Source organism: Anser cygnoides, chromosome 3 (genome assembly GCF_040182565.1).
Source record: "Anser cygnoides isolate HZ-2024a breed goose chromosome 3, Taihu_goose_T2T_genome, whole genome shotgun sequence".
In the NCBI taxonomy this organism is placed as follows: domain Eukaryota; kingdom Metazoa; phylum Chordata; class Aves; order Anseriformes; family Anatidae; genus Anser; species Anser cygnoides.
The window spans coordinates 40,201,886-40,225,090 of NC_089875.1; the positions used below are offsets into that span (position 1 = coordinate 40,201,886).

Sequence of the window (23,205 nt, forward strand, 5' to 3'; positions counted from 1 at the left end):
AGGAAGGCTACAAATGAAAACATGCTACTGTATCCTTGCACTTAGGAGCGAAGTTAAGAGGAAAAGACTACTGTTTACATAAATACAAACATGGATTTGAATCAGTGCCATTAAAATAGCTTTATTTTTTAAAGATTTTTTTTTCCATAAATTAGTTGTAACAACAAATAATCTCTTCTTTTCACTTCCCCAAATAGTAATGTTACTCCCATCAACACAAAGTTTTAGAACTCTATTCTTGGTAATTTATATCCCTGCCAGAAATTATTACAACAACAGAATTTCAAATAGGTTTGTCAGCAACAGGAGACTTGCTTTTCACATAGTGAAAAAAAACATCATTTCTAGTGCTTGGTATATGTGAAGAATAACAGATTCCTGAGGTCAAATTTCACACTTGTATAATATAGACACCTTGTATAATATATGACACCTTGTATAATATATTAGCCTCTGGACCACTAGGAATGTCTCATAATGTGCTAGATTAGACAGGGAACAACACACCCCAGCAGGTTAGACCTCATTTGCTTTACCCCAGCATCTTTCAGGCTCCAAGGCTGTGAGCATGTGCATCTAGTTCAATTGCACACACTGGTTACTTCAGGAAAAGCCAGCCATGAAAGCAAAACATTATCAATCAGGCTGATTGGTTTGGGGCTATTTAAGACCAGAGGAACGGGTTGTTACTGGTTGAGCATATCAAGGCTGATATAGTAAATTCTGGATTGAAAATAGGAATTAAGCACGTGGTCTAAAATGGAAGCCCTAAGTCATAGATTTCAATCATTGACCTCCTAGGCAGGGAGGCTGAAAGCCTGGAGGAAAAGTCTGCAATTACATTAAGTGTGAAATTGAGATGTCAATTAGTTGGTAGTCTTAAGTCTGTCACTAGAATTGGCTACTGTTTTCCATAAATGTCAGTCTCCATGTGCATCTTTTAATGGCTCTCTAAAGGAGTTTTAAATTAACTGCAAAGCTAATTCCAAAAGGGAATTCATGTACATGTGACCGAAAGCCTGCCTGACGTAACTGATCAGCAGTTAAAACTATACTACACCTTCTAAAGTTCATGTAAAAGTATTTGCTACTTTATAATGTTAACAAACTATAATAGCCAAATCTCTCTCATACTCTCCATAGTACTTCTGTGCTTTTCTGTATTTTCCTGCTTTTCATTTTTATTTTTTTAAATGCTGGATTTCTGACCTCACCATTACCACCTGACATTCACTATCTGGCAAAAGATGAAGTAAAAGTATGCTGCCTTATCGATTTTAAAGATAGTTATAGTAAACATCTTGTTCCACAAATATTTAGTCATGGAGGGCAACCAAACGAGTTGGGAAAGCATTGATTATACTGTATAAACAGCACTTAACAATTCAAAATACAAACTACAAATGCCAACATGAAACGGATACAAACAATTCACTAGGAGTAACATTTCTTTCCCTAATCTAAGTGCAGTGCCGTGAAGTATTTGTGTTAGACAGATGTTGCCAGTAGGAATGGAAATGTTTTACTTTATCAAGTAGCATTCTTATGAAGTTCAACTTAATGCAATTTCCAGCATGTTCAGAACTGATGCAGATGCTGCTTTTTATGCATGCTGACTTGGCCTATTTGTAATATACCATACACTTAACAAAATATCATTTTTGAGTGGAAAAGGAGATACAGAGTACAGGGAAGGTGTTTCAAGTCCATACCTAGTCTATTGCTGGGCACTCCATTAAAGTGATTACACACTCATTCATGAATGTATATTAACACATCAATTGGTGGAAAACTCTAGAGAACAAAAAGCGAATTCAAAAAGGTCAAGAAAGCAAATGATCAGGATGATGTAGTTTCCTTCCCCTTCACCCCCCCACCCACAGACATGTTGAGTTTTGGTAACCAGGTAACAATGGCTTTTGCTTTTCTTCTCTCAGATTTTCATACTTATCTTGGCTTTCTGAAAAATAATAAATAATAAAAAAAAGCAGAAACTGAGTATACATAAAAATATCACACAAATATGTAAAGCACATAAACACATAGGCTAACATTGAATTATACTTACTCTGGAGTTTAATTCACAAATAACATCCATTTGAAACTAGAACGGAAGTAAAGTGCAGCTAAACACTGCTTGTGAAATATTTTGTTTACTTCCCTTTTCACTGTATCAAATTTTCAGTAACTGGGAGTGACTGCAGTGGTAAATGAACCAAGATCCTGATATTCAGGCCTACCTGTAAGTCCAAGTTTCAGTGACTATAATAATGGTAATGATACGGGAATAACTAAGCCTATAGTTATTTTTAGAAACTATATCTCAGTGCTTTACATTCAGCAAGATGCAGGGGAGATGGAGAAATCCAAACTAACATTTTATTTTTTTTTAAAGCCTCTTGATCCAGTTTCAAATAAAATTGATAAAATAAAATCTAGTTTATCATTCCTAACCAAGCTGTTACCCTGTTTACATTTCCTGTGGCATGAACCACAGCCAGAACTCCCTAAATACACCACTATTTTTTGGAGCTAAACCTCTTAACATTAAGAAACAAATGCCATATCATATCTTCATGTTTCAGATTATGCTAGTTGGAACAAAGTAAATTACAACCTGCTTCATCTGACAGATGCGTCATAGTAAAATAACCATGACAAAAAAACAAAAAGCAATTAAATAATGCTTGGGGGGCACATGAAAAAATCATCTGTTATAAGATTTTACAAATATAATTGATGGCCAGTTGCTACAGATATAATTTTAATGTGAGGTGCCAGAGGAAAATTAATATGTTGTAAAATAAGTCATGATCCTACCAATGTTTTGGCAATCATAGTGGAAAATTTTCACTGAATTGACAAGAATTACTCCTCTATCATTAAATTTATTTATCTGTTTTTAGGAGAACATCAGAGCACAGTATTATCTTTTCCTAGAGCTGCTGTTCCAAAGACATACAGGTCAGTGGAACAGAAGCCACTAGTACTTGACACAGAGATCCAACTTGAAAAATGCATACTATCATGAACTTTCCCTACATTTTGTAGGTTTAGAAACAAGTAATTTCAGACTGAATAAGCTTGAAGACTGTAACTACCTTTCTCCCATCCAGGTGCATCCCACATCAAGACTGAGATGCAGACAGATTGGCAGGACAGATCAATAATGTGCTACTCTTGCTTGTGCTATGTCTATTTTGTGGAGTAACATTACCAGGCAGCATTCAAACTACTTTGTTAATCTAACAAGTTAACACCGTTTATGGAAGCATTTAAAAAAAAAAAAGAACAAAGTATATCAAGAATAACATACGTATAAAAGTCAATGAGAAAGAGGTAGGATGAATGATAGGAACAGAAGTATAGCTACAGTTTTTACTTACAATTCCGGAGTCATGTTTTGGTCTTATATTGTACAGTGATTTCCCCTTTTTCTGCCTGCAGACTTCCTCTGCTTCTTTAACTCTGAAATGAGACAAATTATAAATATTCCACTAGACAAAAACATTTTCCAAAAAGAGTGCTGTATAAAGCTTACAAATTTAGGCCTGAAAATACGAATGGACCTTATTCCCCATATTTTTATTAGCAGGCTCCACAATATAGCACTTGCACACTCTAGCTGTTGTTGCCATAGTACCAGGCTCTAGCACTCACAAGGTCAGGCATAATCAATGGCATATTCAATACTAGTTACAAAAGTAATCACTACTTGTTGTAGTTAAAGATTCAAGTCTAGCAGGATTTAAAATACACTGGAAGACATGAAGACTAACTTTCAGAGCATTCATGCCAAACAATGCTATGAAAGCTACTTTTCTTGTCATGACTATTTTGAAATCATTCTTTACTACTCCTGACCTCACTACTTCAACTGCAGTTTAAATGAAGATTCTCACCAAGCTATCTTCCCTTTAACCCAAATTTATTTGTATTAAAAATGGCAAAGCAGCTTAACCTACAATTCAAGTCTTCACCCTCTAACTTAAAATTAAATGTTCAATCTACTAGAAATGAAAATGTCCAGAATCATTCTTAAAGAACATGATGTTTACAAGCAGCATGGTGCACAACACTGCACACATCTCTTTCTTTCTGAAACTGAAAGTTAGCAGCGAGGCTTACATGAATGCTGGAGGTGAATGTACTTGGTTGCTTAGGTGCAAAGAGAAGAACAGGTTCCAGATGTGAGGGTGTCACTTATTAGTGTTTCCTGACTTGGTAAATGGTAACAAATTAGGCCTTGTGAAATACCACAAAATGTCACATTGTGATGAGATAAATGTCTTTTCAGTCATCCAGATAGGGAACAAACCCCAGAAGCAATCCCAAAAGCCAGAAGGCTATATTCAGACTGGGACTCTGCCAGAATCAGTCTGGTGGGCTCAATGGCACACTGCAGAACATTGCTCTAACATTTTTGCTCATTTTGGAGATCAATCTTACAAACACACATGGTTATTGAAACACTGATAATACAGATTTATGTTATGAATTCTCTGAGCTTCAAAGACTTATATAAACCCTTTTTATGTGATGACAAAGTGGTATGAGATATGTACACTTTGTTTTGATGAGAAATGAGACTATTATTTATAAATAAGAAAGTAGAAAATAAAAATGTAAATCCTATATTGGCTTGCTCTTGCCAACAATATAGATTTTGGATGGCATTTACTCTGCTTTTTCATCATTATCCAACAATGAAAAAAAACAGTAAAAACTATATTAAAGAAATGATATATCTTGGCTGGTTCCTTGCGGTTCATCTCCAGACCACTCACATGTCTGCTATTTCACTGAGGCTACATAGGGCAATGAGAGAATCAGACTTCATGTTACTATTATTTTTAAATATTTTTTTGTGTGTGGTAAGGGCCAGATTTTTGAAAATATGTCTCCAGCAGGGTCTGCTAAGCACATTAAAAGAACTGCCTTTGCATTCATCTCTCCTTCATCCAGCTTCACCAGACACACCTCGTTCTTTTCATAAGTCTCAAATTTATACTTTCAAAAATTAAACTTCAGTTCTTTTCCAGCACTTCCAACAAGCTGCTCTCTTCATTTGATGACCATATATTTTATTAGCGTAGGAAGACCTTTACGTGCACAGGTGGGGGGGGGTAGGTGGGGAAGCTTTTGAAACCTCTTATTTTCAAGCTATAACACTTTCTATCTGACCGCAAATCAGACAGATTGCTGCAGCATAATGTAGAACAAAAATGTCAAAACAGCCAAGTAATTCACCTTTAAAATGTATTTAAATAGATTCAGTAAAAGTGGCAGCCAAAACTTGGTGATAGTTTTAAATAAAAGCTTATGGGAATAATATAGAATTCAGTACAATTCAAAGATATTTTTTCCCCTAAAATTCCACTTTTTCTTCTGATTCACTTCTACTTACATCCAAAGGAGGAAAAGTACCTCTGAAATTGATCTTCCAATGATATTTTCAAAAAGTCAGACACATTCCAAGCTATCAAAAGTCACTCTTACAAAGACAGATATTAAATAGCTCATTTATCATATGATTTCCTCATTTTCAAATACAACTATAGCTGGCTCCCATCACTGGTAGACATTTAAATAAGAAAAATGAAACGTTACTTAGGAGTAAACTAGTATCAAATCCTGGGGACAGTATTAGTACTACTGAGGTTATCAAGATGACTGTTTTATAGAAGCAATTTAATATATTCAGGTATTCAGGCTACTCAACACGCAAATGATAGCATTTGTAATATACAAAAGCACTTACTGAACCAGTTCACACAGACCTAGATGTTATTCTCAGGAAATGTCAGGAAATCTTTAGTTCCAGTCTTGTCCAGTTTAAATAACCCCCTTTAAGGATATATTGAGCAGTGCCTGCCTAATGTACCAGCTCATAAGACAGCATGGTTCCCTATGGGTCTAACATTTACTCAAAACAAAAATCCTCATTACAGAATGGAACCTGTGATAATACAGTGATAGGAGTTATTCTCTAAAAAGCAGGTCTTGCTAAGCATCATTGCCAGTGTAACACCTCTAAATATTCTGTTTCTATTAGAGAAATAGCTATTTGGAGAAAGGCTGTCTTGGCTTGAAACAAGAAAATGCTAATAACAATGCCACTCAGTGAGGAAGATGGTCTTAATTTCTCTGTCCCTTAAATTACACATGAAAAAAAAAAATTAACCCACAACTTCTAGATTGATAAAAAGAGAACCTTAAAGCTTGCACTAGCCATTTTTCTAGAATTATGTAAGAGACTCTGGTATAACTGCGGTCCCAAATTTTTTGGGAGCTTTTGTGAAGTTCCTTGGAGTTTGAGCCTATTTATTCATAGCAACGGGAATGCAGAAGACGAAAAGCGTTATTCCCTAAAGCACTTGAGACAAAGCTGAGAGCTAGCAGCCACTCAGTTCCAGTTCCAACCATATCACTGACTCATTGTGTGGGTTTGGGATAGCTTGCTGTCTCCTGGCCCCAATCCTGCAAGAAGATTCAATTGGTTGGACAGACCCTCAATAAAGCCAATACAACCTATACTTATGCTTTTTCAGCAAGAGATGTCATTAGAAAAGCAAAAGGTAGCACATCAAAGTCTTATTACTAGGAGGCTTAGTTTATGACCAAGTTGTAACTGGAAGCCGAAAATACTGTACAAATATACAGCTGTATATATAAAAGCCAGCAAATTGGTGAAATATATAGACAAAGGCAGTCATTAGCCTTCTGCAACACTAAGTCATAAACCTGAGCTGGTTTCAGTTTCTGCAGTGCACAAGTAAATTTTCCAAAGACCAACCATTAAGCTTAATAATTATTTTATTAAATTTAAGATTAAAATAGTCTAATCTTTCCAGAACAGAAGAATATATTTTGATATGAACATCAATACCATTTAAACTCCAAGATCTAGAAAAACAGATAAAGGGTTCTCTCTGAGATAAAGACAATAGTCTCAATTCAGTTCGAAAATATTATCTAATTGCCACTGGCAATGCTTCTCAACTTCTTAGGTTTTCTCCACTGCTCCTGAATGATTCTTCATCTTTCTGACTATCAAATTCACAAGATTTGGGCAAAAATACCTTGCTTCTGTCAACTCATTATTAGTTCAAGTCCTGTTTTTACTGTAGCAAATTCCCGCATATCCTCCTCTTGCTCAGACCTTTCCTGCACTACTTCCCACTGACTTCAGTGTGGGTATGCAAGGCAATAATCTAAGACCAAGATGTGCAAAAACTGTGTGAACTCCAGCTGTTATATTAGGAAGACTGGCTTAACTATTCATCTATAGTCAGTTGCTAGAGCTTCACGAAGAGGTTCATGGATCTAATTCAGTGTTGGGAAAAGGGAAGGGGATGTTTTGAGAAAACACAAGAGCAATCTGTGCTCCTCCCAACAGCCACAAAAAGGGAAAAAAATGCAGACAATGACATACTTCCAGGCTCCAGGCCAAAGTGACGCTGCTGCTCTACCAATGTTGAGAACAAAGCACTCAGAGCATGAAACAGTTAACAAGACATTCCTAGGAAAGGAGCAGGGATTCAATTGTCAGGGTCTGTGTGGAACGGTAGGCTGCCACTTAGGGGGGCTGTGGAAAAAAAGAGTCTGAGGAAGGTGGGTGTTCCTCAGCGCCTGAGAATTATGACCCTTAGGCAAAGGCAGGCATGTGTATAGATTGATTTATTGTTTTGAAGATCTGTTTCTACTTAAACTATTTAGTTCTATGCAACGAATACATTCTGTTATAGAGGTTGTTTGGTCCCTTTATAGAGCTATTGCTCTCAAGTGCAACCAAATATTCAGTTAGAAGTGGGACAGTAACTCCAGGCATGATCAGAGAACGGGTGAGAGAGGGAGGTGCTAAGGGAGCCTAACAGGGTCAGGGGAGGTTCAGGTTGGATATTAGCAAAACATTCTTTACTGAGAGGGTGGTCAGGCAATGGAACAGGCTCCCCAGGGAAGTGGTCACAGCAATGAGTCTGCCAAAGTTCAAGCAGCGTTTGGACAACGCTCTCAGAAAAATGGCTTGATTTTTGGGTGGTCCTGTGTGGAGCCAGGAGTAGCTGGACTCAATGATTCTTGTGGGCCCCTTCCAACTCAGGATATTCTAAGATTTTATGAACTGGCACACAGAGTGCTCTTGAAGAAGCCAGGAGGCACAGTTAACATGGTGTGATGGGAATTATTCACAAGCTTACAGTGTGCTACAATGCTTTGCTAGGCTGATTACATCTTGACAAATCATCTCACTTCATACTTTTCAATTGTTTCTCAAACTCACTTTATTTCAGTAAACTGTCTTTGGCTCATTTGCTATCAAGCTGTCCCAACTCATGCCAATCTTGGCTTAAAAGTGAGCGTATCAGTTTGACAAGAAAGATAGAATCAGCTGCATTACCTTTACCAATTTGTACTTGTTTCTTTTCCCAAGTCATTTCTTGGGAATCCAGAGGGACCTGGATGGGCTTGAGAGGTGGTCCTGTGAGAACCTCATGAGGTTCAACAAGGCCAAGTGCAAAGTTCTGCACCTGTGTCAGGGCAATCCCAAGCACAAATACAGGCTGGACAGAGAATGGATTGAGAGCAGCCTTGATAAAAAGGAGTTGAGGGTGTTCATCGATAAGAAGCTCAAAACGAGCCAGCGATGTGTGCCCGCAACCCAGAAAGCCAATTGTATTGTCGGCTGCATCAGAAGAAGTGTGGTCAGCAGGTCAAGGCAGATGCTTCTCCTTCTCTACCCAGCTCTCATGAGACGTCACCTAGAGTGCCGCATTCATCTCTGGGGCCCCAACATAAGAAGGATTTGGACCTGTAGGAGCGAGTCCAGAGGAGGGCCACCAGGATGATCAATGTGCTGGAGCACCTCTCCTATGAAGACAAGCTAAGGGAGCTTTTTCAGCCTGGAGAAGTGAAGGCTCCTGAGAGACCTTATAGCATCCTTCCAAGTACCTAAAGGGGGCCTACAAGAAAGCTTGAAGAAAGACTCTTCATCAGGGATTGAAGTGATAGGACAAGGAGCAATGACGTTAAACCAAAAGAGGGTAGATTTAGATTAGATATAAGGAAGACATTACTTATTGTGAGAACTGTGAGACACTGGAACAAGTTGCCTAGAGAAGTTATGGCCAGGTTTTCTCAAGGCCAGGGTTGGATGGGGCTTTGAACAACCTGGTCTAGTGGAAGGTGTCCATGCCAGTGAGGGTGGGGTTGGAACTAGATGATCATTTAGGGTCCCTTCCAACCCAAACCATTCTATGATTCTTGTTTTTGCCTTAATAAGGACATAATCTTAACAAAACAAAATGAAAATAATCTTCTCAGTCTAGACAACCAGAGAGTTGCTTAACTCTATGTAGCAATCTGAAGAGCAGGGGTATTAACAGCAGTGGACGCAACATCAGGCCCAGGGCAGATTTCATGAATGCATAAGAATGTTCAGAACTTGTATCTGGACAAATATATGTCCTTGAATATTAATTAAGTTTATCTAAAATATTGCTTTCATTATTTCAGAAAGGATAATCTTCTGAAAAGCCCCAACAATAAGAAAACAGGTAGGGAACATACAGTAGTAAGCAATTAGTTTAAAACGAACAAGAGAATGAACAGCTAGACACCTACAGAGCCCAAGAATTAACATCTCAAATGCAACCACTTAGAAACATTCAGAGACTCTAACAAGCATTACCCATAACAAAGTAGTTTCTTTTTTCCACCAAAACGAAAACACCCTTCTACAGCACTTTCACCTTCTTATACCTTGTATTTATTGTGAGACAAACTTACATAAACTATGGTTAAGTTTAAAGACTCTGTGAGATGAATATGCAATTTACACTTTGGCTTGTATACAGGAAAAAGGAACCAGATGTCCTTACAAACCCAAAAGACAGAGTAGCTTTATCTACCTTCTAGACCAAAAGCCAGCCTGGCCACAATCTTATCAAGGCTTAGAGAACTTCTGTCATCATTCAATCCATTGAGAAGGGGAGCCACTTTCCTGCCACTAAATATTAATAATTTTGTCTGAAGTATCTGTGGCAGACAGATTAATTTCTTACTGGCTCCATCTAGGCTTGGTAGCCTTACACTTCACTAGCAAGTACTATGACATGACAAATGTAAGCACAGTGAGAAGGCTGGAATGTTATATGCCTTAGATAGTAGAGCTGTTCACAAAAACTTCCACGATAAACTCACAGAGACATTACTTTTACAGTTTGACAGTGTAGTTCATGAAACCCAGAAGAAATTTTTCTGCAGATATACTGCATTTTCTAACAAAGCAAAAGCTGATTCCAATATTCCTTATATTCCTAAACATTTATTATCAGATAAATAAAAGGTGTTTTGCATGCCAAAATACTTTACATAGGTTAGTCCGCACTGGAGATAACTTTTACATAATAATAACAACACCTTTACAAATAATTAAAAGAAAAATCCCCTGCAAAAATATCAAGTGCCAGATGTCCTTAAGATATCAAGAACAGTAAACTTTAAAAATGTTTATTGGAAAACTCTTCCAAGAGCAATGGGCCTGGATTTTTTTCTTTGACTCAGTCACTAAAAAATTAGAATGACTTTTTGGTAAGGAGTTTCTCTTCAGTAAAAAAAAATAAAAATAAATAATAATTAATAATAATAATAAAAATTAGAGTAACTGTTAGGGAAAATTACAATTCCCAACATAAAAGTATAGTAAAAAAATGTAGAGCTTTTACTTTCACGCCAATAGTATTGAAGTGATGACATAGATATGATTCAGTAACTGACTGCAAAGACTTTATACAGATAAGAAGCACATTTTAACATACCTGGTCCCATCAAACTGACTGATGAAACCTAACCTCTGCCTACCAAGAAAGAGATTCTGTATTAGACTATCCTGACATCCCTCCCAGCTCTTTGCCCGGCTGCTTCAAGGACCATGGGGTAGACAATGGCTGGTTGAAAGATGCAGTGATTGATCATACTTTGGCTCAGAGGACCAAAGAAAAATAGATTAAAATGTTTTAATTTGGCCACTTAACACAGAGAGTAACCTGCAGTGGGACCCAGATTACGATCCCTCCTTAGTTAACTGTGTAGAACAGATTTTTGGGAATACATCTTATATTTTCTTCCATGTGCATCATGTTAAAGTGGCCTAAAATATGAGGCTTTGAAGCCAAATGAATTGAAAATGAGACCTTCCAATTTGAAGTCCTACTGCTATCCACAACACACTTCATAACACTCTGAAATAATTTCAGTTTGGAGGTATTGTTTTGTGGAAGTGAAGTCTTTCTAATTTGGCTTGACAGGGATGAAATGAATGTTGAAGTATCTTATTAACCTATGGAAAAGAACTATTTGGTTTTTACTCATTTCTATCTGGCAACAATATTTTTGGTGATCTAGATGACTGTTCTTATCTGTGCAGAAATAAACACATGCATAAATGCAAAAAAAATGATACTTTATTAAAATCCATGTTTTAAAGATGATAACTTTAGTATTAAAGGAAATTTCACCTTGAAAATGTAATAACACAAAAAATAAAGTCTTAAGGATATCTATAATTCTAATAAAATGTGAAGAGGCATATGACCACTTAAATACCTATTTCCTGACTTCTGCCATCAAATTCATGTATTTTTCTTGTCAAAGTGGCCAATATTACAGATTATACCTATCTACCTTCAGGCAAGATGGAAATCACTTTCCTCCAGAATTTGCATATGAAAATCGAGGTTGCTCTAAGAAAAGTTAGTCATCACCTTCCAATGTTTTTCTTGGAACTGAAGCAAAGATTGCTCTCAAAGAAGCTGGCTGCATTCTGGACTACTTGGTTAGGAAACTCAACAGCAAATAAGACAAGAGAACAAGACTGGAGGTGAAGTAAAACCAGCAACATAATGAGCAAGCAAAAAGAAACGAAACTCAGGAATGAACAGAAACGTGAAACCATGTGTTTGCTCTAAAACACTGAAGCAGTAAATGGGGTAAAAAGAAGGAAAAAATTGCAATGTGTAAAAAAGAATGAGAAAAGTCTTGGTGAATAGATTATATGGAGAAGGAGACCATCTTAAAGAGGATATGGTGACATACCTTGTGCAGATGAGTAGCTATGTTGGGTACACTGGGCCATACATATATTATAGGATTGACAGTACAAGCAAATATGAGAAATGAGTAAAAAGAGGAGATCACTAGAAAGAAAATAAAGTTAGAAGTCAGCTGGAGAACCACAGAATTAGAGATATCCAGTGCAGAAGGCAGGAAAATAAGATGCCTCCAACCTTGCTGTATCAGCTAACAAGACTCGTATCAAAAGTTGCCTATTCATAATTATATACTGACATCAAAACAACTGCTGAAACAGCAAGGTTCTTCCCAAAAATGTAAAAACACAGACTGTTCCTTCTACTTATGGCATAACACATGCATGCAGCCATGCACTTATACTTAATGGATGTTGTCATTATGACAGCTGCATGCACTGGTTTGGCAAAATGTCTCAGTATAAAGGAATATAACATCTTCAGTAGATAGAGACCAGTCTGGGTTGTGGTAGGTTTTAAGTCATTGCAAGTGCCTTGAACTTTTGGGGACTAATATTTTAATGCCAAATGCTTTTTTTTTTTTTTTTGGTAAAACATTATGATATTTTAATGCACCTCAAATACCAGCGTAATCACTTTGCCTGGGAATGAAAACACTTTACAGGTATTGAAATTGTAGCACTTCTTGTCCCAAAAAAAAAATCTGTTTAAAACTTTTAGTGGTGCAATTTTTCACTAATCTCCAAGTATCTATTGATTATGTTGGGTTGATTTTTTATTTTTTTTTTAAACCACAGGCAGTCATTCTCTCTTTCAAGAGCTAAGCAAACATGAAAGGGCTTCAAAATCTGAAAAGATCACCATGGGGTAGGAACCACAGTATCACCATTTGACTATATCCTCAACTGTAACACCCAATCTGATATTAGAGCCATGAAAACAAGTGGTAAACTTCATTATGAGATGATGAATGGTATCTGCCTCCTTTTATGCGCAACATATACTAGAATGCAATGCAAAATGCCTGCATGACACTACATCACCAAGTAAATAAAGAGACTGCTGAAAAATGCTTCTGCTGATTACTTGGGGGCATTCTAGAATCTGGCCTGATGAAAGTCACAACACTTGAGAGATCAGAGACTTCGATTTTTTTTTTTTATACTAGATCTTTCATTTTGTTCAAGCTTACAGTTGATACACAATGGTTCGTTTACAATTTCAAATAGAAATATTTGTTCCAGTGTTATAACACACTTTGGGGGGGGAGAACAGGACTTAAGGTTTTTAAAAGTAATTTCTACCAGAGATCCAGCTTGAGAAATGTATCTCAAAATTTTTATTTTTCACAAACTTTTCCTTCAAAAGCAATGCTAAAAATGAAAGTTAATGCTCTCGTCCCCTAACCAAAAAAAACTGATGTTTTCATTGAAAAAAAGTACTAATTGCCAGAAGTGCACAAGGAAGAAAAAGAAATACTGAAATATTGAGCAATATGTCTCAGCTGGACACCAAACTGTCTCTTTGTGAGGCACTGCCTCAAAGGATTCTTCCTAGCTTCTGAATCTTTGCTGTATTTGACTTCTTTCAAGTATGTTTTCCAATGTCTATAATTTAACACAGTATTTTCTGATCAGAAAGCTATTTTAATCAAGTTAAAATTTTGAAATACTCTCAGAAACTGAGGAACATTTTAATTGTTCAATTCAAAGACACATAAGCTGAATACTGTTTTGAAATGTTATTATAACTACCCATTGTTAAACAAAGCCTAGCAGCATGCAGCCCATTTGATTAGATAGAAATAAGGAGAGTGAAATTCAAGTTCCCAAGCCAGAAAACGTGTCTGCTTACTAACATTATGCTAGGAGCTTTTAGTTTGTATCACAACAGCATGCCAAGCAAAATGTGACCCCATTGAACACACTCTGCGTTTCCATCATTTTCCCCTCATATTTCCAGTCTCTATACATTTTTTCTACTCTTTTCTTCCATTTCCACATTTCTTTGCAAGTACATTTTCCCATGTCCCCGGATTTCTCACTCTCAAGTCTGACTCACTGGTTCCTATTATAAGCGTTAACAAAATATCCCTTAAATTACCCTGAGAGGACATTGCTTGCGCTATGGGATTTAATGCCCTCCTCTGCAAGCAGAAGTGGCAGCTTACCAATATGCTCCTCACTGTGCAACGTACAGATATCCAATGCCAGATTTTAAATTGCTCAACAGCAAGTTTTAAATCATCCTGCCAAGGAGTCTGTAGGGAGACATACCAGTCTTTCTGCAGAGAGAGATCAATGAGCTGTGGAGACATGCTGGCCAGGAATCTCCCTTTCATCTAGATATACACAGTGTGACACACCAGGTGCCAGCTTAACTGCTATTCTTACGGGAATGGGCAACTTTTACATTTGAGAGACAAGTGCTTTTTTTTTTTTTTTATTATAGATTATTTTTAATGTGTCAAAGATTTATCGTGGGAGTTAAAGGGTTGAAGCCAAAAGTTATTCTCTAGCTTAGTGTGATGCAAGATAACAGGGACTTACAGAATTTTACCATCATGTTGATCCTGCTCATGAACTCTCTTCTGCTGGCATCCCTGACAAAGTTATTCTCCGTTCAGTGACATGCCTTTTCATAAAGGCAAGGGTCAGTGTGAGTCCATGAGCAATATTTACCTTATGCACATACTTAAAAGGTATCTATATCTGCCCGTGTCCCCCTCTACTTTTTTCTTCCTGTCTAGAAATTCAAGTTTAATTCCCCTATTTATGTAAATCTTTGCAAGTTGGCACAGGCCATGGCATGGCAAACATAGTCTGAAGAAACTGACACTTAGGGCAGGAGTGGGCAAACGAGTGTCAGTATCCCTCTTGCACCCTGAGAAAGGGAAGGTGGATCTGTGGCCTTGTAAAAATGCTTCTGCTTTGATCTGTTTCTACTAAGCTCTGAATCTGCATCTAAGGTCTAATGATATTAACCTCTGACAACAATGGAACTTTTCTTTGTTCCAACTTCATTTAAACATAAAAGTTCTTAAAAGACTGTCTGCTTTTATGTTACTGTCATAAACCAGGATGTGTACCCCATCTGTAAAGAAAAGATGAAGTTACAGTCCTAATGATGCTTGTTGCTGTCCACATCCAATGAGTTTTTTTTCCAAAATAATTGTATTTTTAGCTACCAAGGATTTGCAAACTCTATATTTACACAGCAGCTGTTTCACCTTCCCCCCTTCCCCTCCCTCCTATTCTTTTAATTGATCATAACTTTTCAAGACTTCCTTCTGCAGAGGTTTAATAGGTGTTGCCTCATGGGCTCTTGTACCTTTTCAGTCCTAGGACAGGCTGTTTTTTCCTCGTTCCTAAGAAAGCAGTAGGGTCTGGGCCTGTAGGCCTTTGCTGGACATCAAGAAAAACTAAAATATTTCTTTCTCCAGTGCTAGGCTGGAATAACAAATTTAATGCTGAATATCTTTACCTCAGAAATATAAAGAAACCAAGATAAAAAGGAGAACAAAGACAGAAATTTATGAGAAAAAGGTTAAGATATTAACTTTGTCAGTTTGCATGAGACACCTGCTCTCTCTACAGGAGAAAAATATGAATTTCAAGAGTGGTGGTGTGATTCCTTAAGAGTTTTCCTAAGGTGAGGCTTTTGTATAATTGTCACTGCAGTTGTGCATTATCTGACAGTATACATTCAGAGGTGTATATATATACATCTCAGGGTATTTAGAAACTGAATTAAATGTGTAGGTTATGAGGATGCTGAATAAGCATAAGAAGTTTGTAAGGTTCAAAACCATATTTTTTTTTCAAAGAGCATTGAAAAGGAATTAGGCAATACGTCAGCTCTTCTTGGCTTTCTTGCTGATCACATATAAAGTGCAAGCTACACTGTCAGATACCATTCAGGAGTTTTCAAAGTACAAATACAAAGCATATCCTACCAGTGACAATTTAGAAATATAATGAAAGGACAATAAGACCAAAATTTAAGGACCCAAACCAGGCCTCACTGAGTTTTTGTTTGTTTGCTGTAAGTTGCTTAATGAGAAAAAAACTTATATTACATTTAAAATTTTCATTTAAAGGTGTTTAGCATCACAAATTTAGCCTAAAATATTTTTTAGAAATTTATAAATAATCCAGATAACAATTTTGATTGGAATGCTCCAGTTAGACTTTACAGAGTGACTACAAAAAATGGTATGGTTAGGAAAACCTTTTGGCAGACTTATTATTTCACTGTAATTTTCGGGTGCATTTTTCTTTTTATTGCTACTGTATTTTAACAGTTAATCACGCATAATTTTCTCTACAGCTGGTATTTTCCAGTTCTGCTTTATTTCATCTGACAGAATTGAGCAAAAGCAGTAGAAAACTTTGGAAAAATTAATTTGTTTTTAACCTCATACCATTTTTCTTCTTTTTTTTTTTCCTCATCTTCTTCTAAAGAAATATGAAGTCTGACACTTCAGTGTTTATCTTTTACATATAAATGCCTGGGAAACCAATACACAATGTAAAATGCTGACTGAAAAGTGTTTAAAAAAAGAATTGACTCACTGGTAACAAAAAGTTGTACCACCTTAGGAAACATCATCTATGAAAAGCCTTTGAGTAAATTATTGTAAAACACTGTGGCTCATCTTTGCAGAGACTAAATAAGAAACAGTCAATATTAACAAGTAATTCCTTTCCCTACACAGTCTATATGTAAACTGAGATATAAAATATTTTAGAAACAATACCCAAACTATTCTAGAAACATAGTATAAAGGTTTATTAAACTAAATACCAAAGTAGTGGAAGAAAAGGGGAAAAAAAGTAAGGAAGATGATTAACCCAAAAAAAAGAAAATAGAATAAATTTATACTTTTTATAAATAACGATCATAATGAAAGTATGCTACATGAGGCAACAGCCTGGGAAATAATCCACCAAAGGTGGCAATACTTAAAAAGTCTCACCATAAATGTGACTTGATTTTTTCCACCAATGAAAAAGCACAGAAATTTACTTTGATGATTAATGGTCTAGCCTGCTCTTCACCTTTAGCAACAGAAAATAATGCAACTTATCTTATTCAGACAGGAAGAATTAACAACTGTTCATTGACAAGACACTTAACAGGAAATTCTCACCTTCCTGAGGGTTAATGACATTTTAATCCAGGATCAGGATTGCATCCCTCAAATTTTACTGCTGAGACATCCATATATTCTAGTCACCAGCCACTTGAATGTACAAACTATCCCTAGCATTCGATGGACATAGGCCATCACAAACTAAAGATTTCTATTAAACACTTTAAAATGTATTACACTAAATTCCATGCTATGTCCTAAACAAACAAACAAACAAAAAACCCAAAACATTCATTCAAGAATATAAACTGAAGAGTTAAAATCCAGTTTCTTGATTTTTTATTTATATTTTTTGTTAATTCCAATGGCAACAGGCATATTTCTGTCACCTCAGCATCTGTCCATACAGGCTGAGATTTTCAAAATCACCATGATTATGTGTTGTATGTTCTTACACCTTTTAGCAACACTTAATATTCTGTTAAGATTTTTCTCCTCTTGAAATTTCAATACTCATAAACCTTCATATCACAGCATCCTTCCTATCAATAAGAACAGTGGAAGTATCAGGTCAGGCAAACAGTCTAAAGGACAACTTCAGATATCAGGCTGAACTATGATGGCACGCAAAATATTTTCCACAGAAAGGCTTTGATAAGACAGTTGTTTATCAAATGGAGATACTTCATTTGGGGGGAAAAAATGTACTACCTGGAAGATATTTACTCTTACTGTCAATTAGGACAAAATATTTTACTACCTAAAAGGCAATGAAGAGCACTGAAACAGCACTGTGCCAAACTTTTCTGAGGTGAGCACAGACAGCAAAAGTTTCCAAACACCAAACCCTGCCTCAGCTGAACAAACAGAGTTTACAAAGTGGAAGATTGAAACTTGATGAGACATGTCAACACCTACATAAATAAATAAATAAAAATCTATCTTTGATTTTCAGGATGGATCATTCTCAGTTTTAATTTCAGTGACTTCCTGGTTTGCAGCTACACAGTCCTGCCTGCACCCCTGCGAAAATCTCCTCCATCCCATCTGCTCTGAGCCTCGGCCTCTTTGCTGTTCTTTCCAGAATATCCCAGTTTCCTTTCCCACTGTAGGCCCTTTTTCAGTGTCCTTTCATTCCCCGTCACATCCTCAACCTAAAGACATTCTGTAGGCAAACATGTTCAGTTCCTTTCAGATTAAAAGGCACCCTTGGCCTAGAAGGGACCAACTTGGCAGACACTTTTTCCCTGCTGCTTCAACACATCCTCTTAGTGTATTCATACATGGAACTGAAACAAAAAATTAAATGATTGTATCACAATACTATTCTTAGCTTCAGAAGTATATGAAAAATAGGAGAAAAATGGTTAGTTAATTTCTTTTACTTAATTTCTTTTACAGCAAATTATTTTTTAGAGAGAATATTCAGGGGAGCTTTGGAGTGTTTATGTTTGGTTCTAGAATAACAACCTAGTACTTTGGAAAACAAAAGGGCAGTTTTTTAAATACTGTTCTGTAGAGATAATACAAAATGAAATTAAGCTGTATGAAGTTGGCAACTAAGTCTTTGCACGGGAGATTGAAGATAATATTTAGCTGTCAAGTCAATTCTGAAGAGATGTACTTATTTACTTAAAATTAAGTCAGGCAGTAAAGTGAAATATATCCCCAGATTACTGCTGTATTGCACTAATATTTGTACCATGCTCTTGCAATAGGAACAGAATTTTTTATTTATTTTTTTTTAACTGAGACAGTACTTATTCCAAAATGTATCCACTTACACTAAATATATACGGTATATATGACATTGATCATATAAGTGCCTAAGGAAAGTTAACAATGATTTCCAAAGCCAGATGTCTGTGACATTTACTCAGGGTGAGTATTCTTGAAGAAGAGACCTATTCTTATACAATTACCAAAATAGGGACTGATACCAATCATTTAAAGAACCTAAAGCTTTGGTCCTGTTAATGTTAAGGCACAGAAGTAGCTTCATTATCTGTACACTGAGATCACTCAAGTTGCTAACAGATGTAGAATTATGTAACCATGTTTACAGTTTTCGTGTTTGTATTTAATTTGTCCTTATATGACATTTATTACTTTTTAAACAACTAATTAATTCTTGGCATCATATTTATAAACAAAGAATTACCACAATGTAATATCTGCGTGCAGATGAAAGCAAACTTCATAGCTCTTCTAATACATGGAACAGACATTATGGTTAAAGAATTAAGATTGTAATTTTGAAAAATTATGTCATATATACCACAAGGCACATGTCTGTGGGGTTGTGATTTGGAATATGGTTCAGTTTGATTTTTTTTCTCAAGGTGGGATCAATAGACCTTTTCTTCTCTCTTTCTGCTTCCCCTCCTTTTTCCCCGACTTCATTGGACAAATATTTACAACATGTCATATCTTGATGCCTTGACTTGTTTTCAGTAAATACACGAATGGGAAATCTTTTTATCAACTTTCAGACCTGAAACAATTTTCCTATTGCTTGGATTCATAGAGGCATAGAAGTTACGTGTTCTACTAAAAAAGTCATTCACATAGCTGACCTGCAAAAACTTTAGCACAACTTGATATTAATGTCCCATTCAAAAATTATGACGACTAGGGAAAAAAAAAAAAAAAGACTGAGAAATTCCCAGTGCTAATGAAGTGAGGGTGACTGGTTTCTGTGCAATTGCTCTCAATAACATTCTCTGAGAAAAGCCTTTGAACAAACAAACAAATGTACCTTTCCTGAAGAATAAGTTTGTTTTCCTTCTTCCAGAAGTCTTTGAAGTCGGAACTAAATTCATGCCAAATACTGAAGAAAGAATGCGGGGACACCTCTTTCTCTCCCATTTTTGGTTTCATACAGAAATACGTTGCAGTTTCCAAAAAGCTGCCAAAAAAAAAGAAAAATGACAAATGTGTCAATGATACCCACTGATATAGATTTTTTTTTCCTACTTAACACTGACATGGCATTTAATTATCTTTGGTAGCAAATCTAAAATATAAGAATAAAAAACAACAGTTCTCAGCTCTTAGTATACAGATAAATACATAATACGATCCTTCAGCAAAGTTAGGATCTGGCATTTATCACAGGATCACAGGTTCCGTTTTTGACCAAAGTATTTTCCATTTCAAAAGCTAAAATTAGTGCACTCTCCAGAGCCCTGCATATCCAGACATCCACACCTGACAGTGCTTTACTGTTGTGTTTAATGCAATTTTCAGAAATCATAATGTCTATACAGACTGAAAGTGAAGTTGTTAAAGTTCTGTTAAACCTACACTACAATAAATTGGGATAGATGCATTAGATGGGAGCATACACAAAAATATTAAGATTCCCACCTGGGCACAAGAAGAAATAATGCAATGAAAAACTAAGCCAGGAGCAACTATGCTAGAAAACAAGTATCTATCATTCTACCAGAAAAATCTGCCATTTGCCTCTGAACACAGCAATTAAATTTAACACATTTCTGAATTTGAATTGCTTTTATTTCAGATTTAAGAACATGTAGAAATATTATATTGAATTATATAGTTTTTGAGGTAATTCCTCCCTAATTGGTTCATTAACTATTATTCCATTTCATTTTTGAGGTAAAGTTCTGTAAATACTGGAGCTTTTAAGAACATATTTCTCATCTGAAGCTTAACACCGAAGCCTCTAAAGAACCAGTTATTTCATGATAAATTCTCGGGAAAGCTGTCTCTTGAAATATAATTCTGGATGCTTTGCTCATTGATCTAGTGCTACTCCATTACCCCTATGAAAACTTATATATAAAGTTATATATATATATATATAAAATAATTTTAATCTTCGGAAAAAAATACAATTCCAGTTCAATGGATGGAAATGTCATTTTAGTCACAGACGTTGCATCTTTCTACACGGACTATTGTATCGTAAAGTATTTAATGGTCACAGATTTAATCATTCAGAATGGTCGGCCTCACAAAGTCTCTGAGAAGCAGTTTTTCCTATTTCTCAAAATTCAACATATATGTAAAAGATCCTATTTCTGAATAAGAAAAAGGGCTACAGCTAAAAAAATAGTATCTGTTTACCAAATTCTATACACTTTTTCTCTTAACATATACATATATATATATATATATTCCATCTGCTGAAGTAAAATGAAGCTGTAGAGAAGATCGAAGACGTTGCACGTAAAACATTAAGGACAAAAACATTCTCACTTTTACATCTATTGTACTGATACTCAAATGCCACATCTCAGCACACCATTTCTTCAGCTCCCACAGTTAACCTACCATAGCAGTATGTTCTGTGACAGCACTTGGTTAATCAGTAGAATATCTGTTTTGTATTTCTCTACTTCCACCACCCCCCCCCCCCCCCCAAAAAAAATGATTTATAGATGATTAAACTACAAAATCCCATTCTACTTGCCTTACTTGACATTTTTTCTCACAGGTTTATACGGGGTAAATATTTATCATGTATCCTATGATCCCACAGAACTACTTATAAAGAATATCCCTGACATACATCAGTCAACTGAATTGCTGCATTGTATTTTCAGAAGTTTTGCCTTATTTTGTTTTATTTTTTTTTTAATGTTTTCAACTTTTTGAAAGACTAGAGCAGATGTGTATCTGGGAGATCTTTTTGGTTTTCCTCCCAGTGTCCTCCCCTGATTTCTAGATATGGAGCTTGTTACTGGGGGAAGTCACATAAAAGGCTCCTGTGATTTTTCAGAATGAAGTGGCAACATTTTTTGAAGGAACTTGAGGAATACAGTAAGAGAGAGAAATCTATAGGCATCAGCTGAGTCAATGGCTTATTTTTAAGGAAGCTGTCTGAATGAAGGTCATTAGTGATTTGCAGAATATATAGAATATAGAAAGACCAGAAATTAAAATAAGATGCCTTGACCTGAGAAATCTCTCTTCAAACTGTTCTGCAAATGACAAAATGACAAAGAAACAGACAGTAAATGTCTGTCCTAAGTAATGCTTTTAAATTTGAGGTAACGAGCTAGAATTCCCTTACAGGAAAACATCCCACAAAACAGGAAGCCAAGACAGAGTGAAATTCATATTGTAGAGGAGCATGCTCAAGAAAAAGTTGATGACTAACACAACCAGCACTAACATTTACTGAAGACCAACTGGATAGCCAATGTTTTTTCTCTGATGACTGAAAATCTCCCTGAGGACTGCTTGTACAACTAGTACAACCTTATGCACACATACAGCTGTGGCTAACACCTGTAACTTCATTTCTAGGCATATTGACAGAAATACTCAGCCAGTTTGCTTGCCTCCTTGGCAGTTTTTTTGGAGGTAAGGGAAATAAGCTGTTTGCGAGATATGGAACAGCAGCAAGGTAGCAGGCTGTCATTTTTAATGCGTCGCACCTTTCTGATAACTGTTAACAATGTACAAGGTATCAGCTGCAACAGACTCCAGAGCACAAATCTCCATGAATCAAGTTTTTTTTTTATACTTGCATATCTAGCTGTCAAAACAGTTACTGTGTGTATATATATATATGTACACACATTTCAGCTGCAGGGCTCACCGCTTATTTAGTAGTTAATAGTCTCAGAGTGCATTTAGAAGGTATATAGAAACCTGTTTGCTATACTCTTGATGCTGTCATTTTTGTACTACAAGACAAAGTGGCGTAATTCACAGATGAAAGAGAAAGCAAATAAAGTGAATCCAAATGCATCAAATAATAAAACACACAACAATAAATCCTCTTATTATCATGCTCTATAAATATCTGATTTGGAAATGTTTACATACATCAAACTAGATATGTCTCAAAGCTGAATCCAGGAGGAGACGCACATTTCAAATACAAAGAGAAATTTGGATGACATTTTCATAACCCTAAGAATAGGTACCATTCAAATCTCAGCCAGGCAGCAAACACATTTTCTCTGGTGCTTTTCTGTGGGGGAACCCATTCAAATTTTCCTGTTGATCCTTCAGCAGATTTGGAAACAAGACATCTTTAAATACCATCAATACTGTTCCTGACTGTACATGCAGGCATACAGA

The 23,205-nt window shown here is 36.1% G+C and overlaps 1 protein-coding gene across 4 annotated transcripts in view; it reads right to left on the reverse strand.

Annotated features, from left to right (window-relative positions):
• The window catches only part of FMN2 (formin 2), a 184,859-nt gene continuing 161,654 nt past the window's right edge, over window positions 1-23,205 (reverse strand). For all 4 annotated transcript variants that reach the window (XM_066993979.1, XM_066993978.1, XM_048079932.2 and 1 more), the window contains 3 exons: window positions 19,901-20,050; window positions 3,387-3,468; window positions 1-1,960 (listed from right to left, as the gene is read on the reverse strand). In XM_066993979.1, coding sequence (XP_066850080.1) covers window positions 1,934-1,960; window positions 3,387-3,468; window positions 19,901-20,050 — 259 coding nt within the window. In that variant the 3' untranslated portion in view covers window positions 1-1,933. The remainder of the gene's footprint in view (window positions 1,961-3,386; window positions 3,469-19,900; window positions 20,051-23,205) is intronic.